Source organism: Onychomys torridus, chromosome 10, assembly GCF_903995425.1.
Source record: "Onychomys torridus chromosome 10, mOncTor1.1, whole genome shotgun sequence".
Lineage (NCBI taxonomy): Eukaryota > Metazoa > Chordata > Mammalia > Rodentia > Cricetidae > Onychomys > Onychomys torridus.
The window spans coordinates 88,469,370-88,478,923 of record NC_050452.1 but is presented as its reverse complement, the minus strand read 5'-3'; the positions used below and the strand labels follow the sequence as shown (position 1 = coordinate 88,478,923).

At 37.8% G+C, this 9,554-nt stretch overlaps 1 protein-coding gene across 1 annotated transcript; it reads left to right on the top strand.

Moving 5' to 3' along the window:
• The first annotated feature begins 1,652 nt into the window (after positions 1–1,652).
• On the top strand, positions 1,653–9,270 carry Odam (odontogenic, ameloblast associated). Its single transcript, XM_036200368.1, has 9 exons — positions 1,653–1,703; positions 1,797–1,838; positions 2,338–2,385; positions 2,833–3,069; positions 4,389–4,433; positions 6,485–6,589; positions 7,223–7,270; positions 7,945–8,016; positions 9,100–9,270. Exons 1-9 carry the CDS (start codon positions 1,653–1,655, stop codon positions 9,268–9,270), a joined length of 819 nt encoding a protein of 272 aa, XP_036056261.1.
• Positions 9,271–9,554: the final 284 nt, after the last annotated feature.

Genomic DNA, 9,554 nt, shown 5'->3' with positions numbered 1-9,554 from the left:
AAATACTCAACCTATGGAAATTTTAAATAAAAGAAAATAAAACAAGCCATCCACAAGTATCTTCAGATTTTGACTATAAAGCAAGAAGAAACTACTCATATCTTCATCTCTGTTTTGCACAAAGCCTTGGCAAGTTCCTGACTCAGTAGGATGGTTAGCTGCCTGGGGCCCTGCGGGATGTAACAGAAATTCTCAAGTTGTTGCTAACTTACAGTCTTGTAATCTTGTTTTATCATTTTGGTTGGTGCGTGTGTGAACAGACTTTGGTTTATTTTGAGTATTGTCAAATTAAATTAAATATACTGTAAGTTAGCAACAACTTGAGGGGATATGGACCTGGGGAAGAAGAGAGATGGCCAGGGAGAGCTTTGAGGAGTAGAGGGAGAGGAAACTATGGTCTGAATGTATTTTATGAGGGAAGAATTTATTTCCAATTTAAAAAAAAAAAAAAAAAAAAAACTTAAGTGAATCTAGCTCACTTTACCTCTGCCTAATAACAGAGTCTTGGATAATATTTGTTACCAACTAAGCCATGCATTTTTCACTAAGATCTGTGTTCTATCTGCAGTCTGAATTTTCTTCTCAAAGTAAAAAAAAAAAAAAAAAATCACTTACGTTGTCTCGAATTTAGTAAAGGGTCTGGGGTTACTTATTTAAGGCATCCATTTTTAAGAAGATAAAAGGAGTGGAAGAAAATTAGCCCTGGGGAGTTAGTCATGACCAAGAAGAAACCAAGAGTGATCACAAAAAATGTCTCAGGGGTAACTGAAAACATCACTTAAGGTGTGGGAGTGCATACACCATGATGATGAGGAGGAAAGGGGTTATTAGCTAAGCCATTGTCTAAAACCCACTGAATCACTGATCCCTTTCAATCATGATTGGTTCCTTTTTTTTCTAAAGATGAGTTTTAAATTTTAAGAGATGATCTGAAGAGCAGAGCTGAGAAAGAAAGAGACACAGATCTTACAAAGGAGTAAGGTAAGATTTCAAATCTTTGCTTTGATATTTTAAGAACCAAACTCTGATATAAGACCGTGGTCACCTTAATGTGTGTCTATGTCCATGATGTGAAATACAGTGGGAAATTTTGAAAGTAGAGGCAAGAGATAAGAATTTCTACCAGTTACAGTGTGTATCACTACTGCTGTTTATCTTTTCCTTTCCTGGATTAGAAATGAATATTAATAGACTTCTAGTGAAAATTTTTTCTTGGCTTAGGACTGTTAGATCTTTGCTGTGATACATTTTCACTGCAGATATTAAGATCATTCTAATAATAAGGACCCAGTCAGTTGACCCCAGGCAGGTTCTCCATGGACTGGAGGATGTATTCCCTTCCATCAGAGGCTAAAAGGGATATGGCCACATCACCTGCCACTAAATGAGCTTTATGATCAAGCAAATAATTTTCCTGTAAATATCTACTATTATTAGATTATTAGATATTGGAGATAGTCATAAACATGACTTTTTTATTTTGAGCCATAAAACATAAGAAAATATAGAGAAACTGACTCAACTGCTACTTGGATTTGACAATGCCATCTGATAAATTTTGTCATGCCTTTATTTTTGTCATGCAATTTTAAGCAAAGGGTATGTTTTAAAGCTAAGTATTACAACTCATCATGTAGGTATATCATCAGAAAATGAAAATTATAATTCTTCTTGGACTCATAGGAGCTACATCTTCAGCCCCAGTAAGTGGTTCATGGTGCTTTTGATTTCATCATGTAAACTTATGCAATTCCCTTCCTTCACCATTTTTCTTTCTTTTTTTTTTTTTTTTTTAGCTTGTCTCACAGCGCCTATTGTCTGCTAGCAACAGTCATGAGGTTAGTTTAAGTAACTAAAACATTCTCCTGTGTTCAATAAGTGAAAACACGTTGGGAAGAGATAAAAGTCTGCATCCAGGTCTTAAACATCTCTAAACATATTTCCAAGCCACGAGGTTGCTTTGTCTACTGGGTGGTTCCTAAAGGGTTGTTTTGTCTTCCTTGTGTGATCGTAAGTTCTCCAAACACAGTACCACCTGTATGCTTTGTTCCAGTAATACTGGTGTGGGTATTAAATACAGATGTATAAACATAAAATACCCAAACCACTGGCATAAGCCAAAACTGTGCAGTCTCGTGCATAGTAGGGGCAGCATTGTTAACCCTGGCCCTTGTTTTCAGCTCTAACCTCTAATCGCTATGATTTGATGCAGTCTTAGTGGAGAGATGTGTCACTTCACCCTGGAAGCTGATCAGCTAGCCCTGACTTGTGCTCTCTCTGTGGAAAACAGTTCAAAGGCATACTCATCTCATTCTCCTACTGTCTCTCCTTCTCTAGTTCCTCCTGAATCTGAATAATGGTCAACTTTTGCCACTGCAGTTTCAGGTACCGCTATGTAAATAATCAATTCAGAGGGAATGTATGTCTAACGAACATTTCTTATGGTATGAAATGAAAACAAAATGCATCCATGTACACTGTTAAGAATTTGCTATATGCCTGGCATTAATTCTGGTGACTTTTGAGATAGTTAACTATTTTAAACAAAGCCATATATAGCCAACCAAGAGGAGTAGAAACAGAAAAAAAAATAAATCCAGTCAAATATCTGCAGAAACTTGTGCTCTTTTTATCAGTTCGTTGCACCCCATATTTCGCATGACAGTTGAAAACCTCACGATTTGTGAGGTTTATAAGTAGTCGAGATGCCGTCTTCTCATAACACTTGAAGTATATAAATTGTCTACATTTTTGTCTTTATTACTCAGGCTTGATTTCAAGCTCTCTTTTTTTGAGAGAGTAATATTTCCTTTCTATCTTTGTTTTTCACAGAGTGCGTTTGACTCCTGGATTCCTTCCTTCCCTGGGTTTCTGCAGCAGCAGCAGCAACAGGCTCAGGTCCCAGGACGCCCACAGTTCCCACTCTCAACACTAGAGAGCTTGGCTGGGCTATTCCCAAATCAGCTACCTTTCTCAGGACAGGTTGGGTTTGCCCAGGGAGGCCAGGCTGGCCAGACAGAACTCTCACAGCTGCAGACACCACCACAGACCCAACAGGGTGTTAACCTTGTAAGTTGAGCCTCTTCCATCTTGTTGTTGTAAGACAGAACATAAAGGTTATTGTGAATTAGCTTTGAAATACGACAGAAGTCTTCTTTTATTTTTATTTTATTATTATTATGTGTTTTAATTTTATACATCAGCCATGGGTTCCCTTGTCCTCCCCGCTCCCACACCCACACCCACCTTCTCCCCAGCCCCTCCCCTCCATTCCCATGTCCTCCAGGACCAAGACACCCTTGGGGATTCATTTAAATCTGGTGGATTCAGTACAGGCAGGTACTGTCCTCTCCTTCCAGACTGAGCAAAGTGTCCCTGTGTAAGCCCAAGGTTCTAAACAGCCAGCTCATGCACTAAGGACAGGTCCTGGTCCCACAGACTGGGTGCCTCCCAAACAGATCAAGCTATTCAATTGTCTCACTTATCCAGAGGGCCTGATCTAGCTGGGGGCTCCTCAGCCGTTGGTTCATAATTCATGTGCTTCCATTCAATTGGCTATTTGTCCCTGTGCTTTTTGCAATCTTAGAAAGGGAGAATGAGGAATAACAGACCATGATAAATGAAGACCACATGAGAACAGGAATAGGCAGAGTGCTCGAGAAGTCCCCAGATATCCACAATGATATATCCTCTATAGACTGCTAGCAATGGTTTGAGAGAAAGCCTGATCTGACCTAGTCTGGTTATCAGATGACTAAACACCCTAACAGTCGTCTTGGAACTCTCATCCAATAACTGATGAAAGTGGGTACAGAGATCCTCAGCCAGGCCCCAGGTGAGCACCAGGTGTCCAACTGTCGAGAAAGAGGAGGGTCTGCAAGAGCGTGAATTGTTGACAGAAGTCTTCTTATGTCTTGTTTCTTCTATGCTCTTTCACTCACCGAAAGTATCTCCTTGTATTTTCTGGTTTTTAATTTAAAAATAACATTAAAATCAATTATCCTAGAATATAGTCAGCAAGAGTTAAAACAACATGTGCATGTATAATTTGCATAAATCACAACTCATGTAGAAGATAAAGTTTAGTGGAATATTACTAATGTAAATGATACATGAGAAGTTAGCTCTAGGGAAAGCAGATCAAGAATTTTAAGTAGCTGGGCGGTGGTGGCACATGCCTTTAATCCCAGCACTTGGGAGGCAGAGCCAGGTGGATCTCTGTGAGTTCAAGGCCAGCCTAGCCTATAGAACAAAATCCAGGACAGACCCCAAAACTACACACAGAATCCCTATCTCAGGAAAAAAAAAAAAAAAGTTTAAGTAACAGGTCAAGAGTATGATTTGCTTGTATGATTTTCTGGGATTGTTTGTTTGTTTGTTTTCTTTAGATGTCCTACATGGTTCCCTTTAAAGTGCCTCAAGATCAAACACAGGTGAGTGAAGAGAATTCCGTGACTGACACAGAAATGGCTCATTGACTCTGCATACCCTCTTGTTCCTCTAGGTCTCCAGCATCAGGGCGTTCACACCTGTTTACCACCCATCACTAGCTAGAGGCACCATGATTGGCCTCCTGACGTCTGCTGATGCTGGGCTTCCTTGATTCTTTAACAATAGACAACTAACAAGCATATCTAGGACGCATGGGTACCTATGACATACCTATGCAGAAGGGAAGGAAGCCCAATATCATGTCTTCTCTGTATTTAAATGCCTACACTGGGGAACAACTAAAGGAGCTGACTTTGTTCCCTCTCAAATTTTGTTTTGGAGAATCTTGCATTTATATCTGATATGTAGATATAAATAGCAAACATCATAATAATTATATTTTATTATAGCACTAACACACATTATTCGTGTTATAAAACTCCACTGAAACTTTCCCAGCCTTCTGTATGCAGTATTTATAATTTGAGTCCACACTATAATTAAATGAAAATCTCCCTTCAATAAAAAAATTAAACTGACATTAACTAATAAACTTACTATGTTAACATAGAAAACCCTGTTGATATTAGGATAACTATTTGTATAATTCATCAGATTCAAACAGGGCTATATGTAAATCATTATTCATTTGAAGACTATTGACTTGTTCAAACAAGGTTACACCACTTGCCTCTTCTGGAAGTATAATTATGTAATTAAGTTTCACTCCCACTGCCGTTACAAAATAACACAATTCTAGACATTATCTCATTGTATATTGTTAAGTATAGAGAGAGCCAGATATGTGACAAACACAATTACTTCCTGTTAAGGCCCAGGAAACATAGTTTTAATGAGATTAAGTATCTTAGCCCAATGAACTAAACAGCTGAAATAGAAGTCAGTCGTCTATCCCTTTTTAAACCACTAATCCAGTAGCTACACCAAAAGCTTAGTGGGGAATTTTAAAAATTACAAAGGCCTAAGCCCTGCATTAGGCCCAAGAAATCATAACTTGACTAGACAAACATTGTTAGGTTTCTGAATGCTTAATGGGTGATTTTTACTTTTGTTTGGGGTAAAAACCTATTAGGAAAATTGTATTCATTTCAGAAACATGGTGGCAATTATCTTCAAATGTCATATCAAATATAATCATTTGATGATACAAAACAAAACAGCATTAAAAAATGTTATCCATGTACCATGCTCCTTATTTTCTACACATTCTTTATCTACAAGCACATAGAGATATAACTTGAAGCCAGTATATGACTCTAGCCGTGGTGCTTTTCTTTATTTATTGCTTCTATAAATTTCTATAGTATTCTAAAATTCATAAAGATTATTCTTAAAATATGTTCAGATTCATTTATTTTGCATCTGTGCGTGTTTTACCTATGTGTATGCATGTGCACCACGTGCATGCAGCACCTCAAGAAGTCAGAAGACGACATTAGATGCCTTACAGAAAATGGCATTGGATGGAGTTACTGATAGTTGTGAGCCACCCTGTGTATGCTGGCAAGCAAACCCAGGTCCTCTGCTGAAGGAAGCAGTCCTCTTAGTTTCTGAGCCCTCCCCACAGCCAAAGGATTATCTCAATAAAATAGAAATCATTAAAAATTTAACTGATTTTTTTCATTCATTATGGCAGAACTTCTAACATCATATTCTGTAGAATTATGATTCACAAAATTATAGGAAATATACCACACAGACTATCCTCTCCTTAGAGGCTTACATATTAACCTATGTATAACACTTTCAAGACATTATTTGTTAAAAGAACACATGCTCCCCTTATTTAGTTGAATCTACTGTATCCTAAATTGTGTAAGTATGTAACCTTAAAAGTCCAGTATCACCTTGAGTACAAGTTGTTTCTAAATCTGATAATAAGTGGAAAACTGCTATGAACGGTTCAAATTTGCTTGAAATGGTAGTTCATACCTGTAATACCAGCTTTAATACTACTAACATTAAAAGAGTGAAAAATAGTGTTCATCCTGATTTAATGGAGTCTCCTGTGTACTTCTATGTTTGCCCATAGATGCTTGGATACTACCCAGTTTACATGCTTCTGCCCTGGGAGCAATCTCAACAATCGGTCACATCATCACCCCAGCAAACAGGGCCACAGCTATTTGAGGAACAGGTACTGTGAGGGTTTGGTTTGAGTCTGATTGGTTAAATTTCAGAAAAAGGTAAGTACCCTGAGAAAAGAATAACTGAGGATGGTTAGTGTGTGTGCTTAGTCACTTGAACTCACAGAATGGGACATGGTGTCCCTCTTAGTAGCACACTGTAGACTATTGTGGCAATGCACTAATAGTCAAGGAATGAAGCCAGTAAATGGTTCTAATAAAACCAGGTTCAAAACTGTTGCTCTTCTGTATTGAATTTTTCTCACATTCAGAATCTACATGTACTCATCATTTATGTATATATATACATATATGTGCTTACTATGAAAATACAAAAAAATGAAAGATTGCAAAGAAAAATACTTGTGGTCACTCGAATTTAAAGCACAATTTGATAACCATGTATTCCAATTTCTAAATCTAGCACAAATTTTCAGACGTTAATTTAAATTCAGATCCCTCATGATATGTGTTAAAAGATGTATTAACATTTAATGATGATTTTTGCAAACTAAACTAAATCGTGGACTTCCAAAAAGCATTTAATTAATGTGAAATATATGTAATTTTAAGTAATTGTGTTTCAGAAATTTATGACAAAAATAATCACAATAAATCTAATACGCTTTTCAAAAATCTGACAGATACCATTCTATAATCAATTTGGATACATACCACAGCAAGCAGAACCTGTGAGTAAATGCATAATTTTACAGCTAAAACTATATTTTGAACTACTTGCTTCTTTATTAAACACATGAGTATCTTTCAGATGAAAAACACCAAGAACACACTTCTAGATGGACGAAGTTAGAATTACCCACATATTGCTATGGGGACACACATAAGAAACCATAGAAAGATTTCTTATATGGACTTGCATGAACTTAGAGAACTTACATTGGATAGTTTTGGAGGGAGAACCCTCAAGTAGTAGTCAGCTCAGGAATGGGCATGCTCAGAAAGTAGAGGTGTTCTCTGAATGTCTTCGGGCATTAGGCAGAAGCTAATGGAACAAGTCTGAGGCTTTAACCGGAGAGCAAGTCACTAGACTAGTAGTAGACAGGATTCGAGGACACTTGTCCTCAGTCTCTTACGCATCTCTTTCAATGACATTAGAAAGTCTTATATTCCAAACTGATTTACCATGTTCAGAAACTGCCTTCCCTGAGGTCAGTGCTTTACAGACTTCCAGACCTGAAGCAGAACTGAGTGTCAGAACAGTTCTCTCCCACTCACAGTTGCTTTTCTTTTTCTTAAATCTAAACTCTTAAGAAGTTGGGATGTGCTTGAGTGCTTTGGTTGGCAAAACAATGTATACTGACCCGTTGCAGATTTAGATATCTTTAACTTTCTGCTTCTTCAGGATGTACAAGGAGGACAGCAGCATTTAGCTTTTGACTCCTTTGTAGGCGCAGCTCCTGAAACTCCTGGGATGGTAAGATTCCCTACAAAACCTTGCAGTAACTGGGAATTTGCAAGTGAGAACTTAAAAGTTCCTTCAGTAATATTCATTCTAATGTAAATACTGTGTCTTAGTTAGGGTTTCTATTGTAGTGAAGAGACACCATGACCACAGCAACTCTTATAAGGAAAACACTTAATTGGGGTGGCTCACTTACAGTTTCAGATGTTCAGTCCATTATCATCATGGCGGGAGCATTGTGGCAACAGGCAAACATCTTGATCAGAAGGCAAGATGGAGTACACCCAGACACTGGGCAGTATCTTGAGCATAGGAAACCTCAAAGCCCGACCCCACAGTGACACACTTCCTCCAACAAGGCCATACCTATTCCAACAAATCCAGACTTCCCAATAGTGTCACTCCCTCTGAGCTTATTGGGGGCCAATTGCATTTAAACTACCACACACTGTTACATCAACAATTACTGGCCTTGCTCCTGTAATCTCTGTTAGTCGAGATATAAATCATTCAGTTCCTCAACCATTTACTGAGACATTTTTTCCAGGAACTCTTCTTAGCTCCTTATTTAACAGCTGAGGCACTACTGGCAGTTGATGGCTTGGAGAGGGAAAGTCATTTTTCTTTGGTGATGTAGTCACTGATGGTTAACCCATGCATTAATGGATGACCCACACCAATGTGTCTAATAACATTACTAATTGAATGCAGTGGGTTACATTAAAAAAAGAAGAGGAGGAGCAGGAGCAGGAGAAGAGGGAGGAGAAAGAGAAAGAGGACCAGAAGTGGAGAGGTAGATGTGTGCTAGGAGACTCCAGAGGACATTAGAAGGGAAAATGATGGGGTGGATATAATCATAACACTTTGCATACATGTATGATATTCTCAAAGGATAAATTAAAAGTAGTTGTTAATATATAACCATATTTGTAAAATAGAATCACAACCTTTCTAAGGCAGTTTATGAGCTAAATATCTAGTAAAGACACATATTATTTAATGTGATGCCTCTCAACCCTTTAGATTCACATTCTTCCCAGTTTTGAACATCTACTTGAAGATGTAACCACTTTGTCCCGTTCTCAGTCTCTACAGCCAACAGAAGGAGGGCCTCTGTATTCACAAAGAGAACCAGTCAACTTTAAGCGTGACAGTGCAGGAGTTTTCATGCCTTCCACTTCACCAAAACCGAGCACCGACCATGTTTCCACTTCTGCCCTAGACCCAACTATTGTCCCAGTACTTCCAGAACAGAAGGTAGAGTGACCAAAAATTCATTTTATGAAATTAATTATTCTCTTATCTAATGAGAATGTAATTTATAGGGTCAAACATTGTAATTAAAAGTAATACAATATATGGCCTTAACGCTGGATAAAAACAACTAAAGATTATTATTTTAAATCAATGCATCAGAGTGTAACTTGATTTTAATTTTAATATGAGCTTCTTGTGAATGTTCTTTCTCTCTAGGCCAAGACTGATCACCTAAGAGAACCATAAGACATTATCTTAATCACTCAGAAGTTTTGGTAGGTATTTTTGCCAAA

Bases quoted from the DNA above. Each gene is read 5' to 3' on its own strand.
- Odam (XM_036200368.1), top strand. From the start codon at position 1,653: ATGAAAATTATAATTCTTCTTGGACTCATAGGAGCTACATCTTCAGCC. The intron at 4,434-6,484 runs GTGAGTGAAGAG...GTTTGCCCATAG, and splicing joins TGCCTCAAGATCAAACACAG to ATGCTTGGATACTACCCAGT. The intron at 8,017-9,099 runs GTAAGATTCCCT...CAGTCTCTACAG, and splicing joins CTCCTGAAACTCCTGGGATG to CCAACAGAAGGAGGGCCTCT.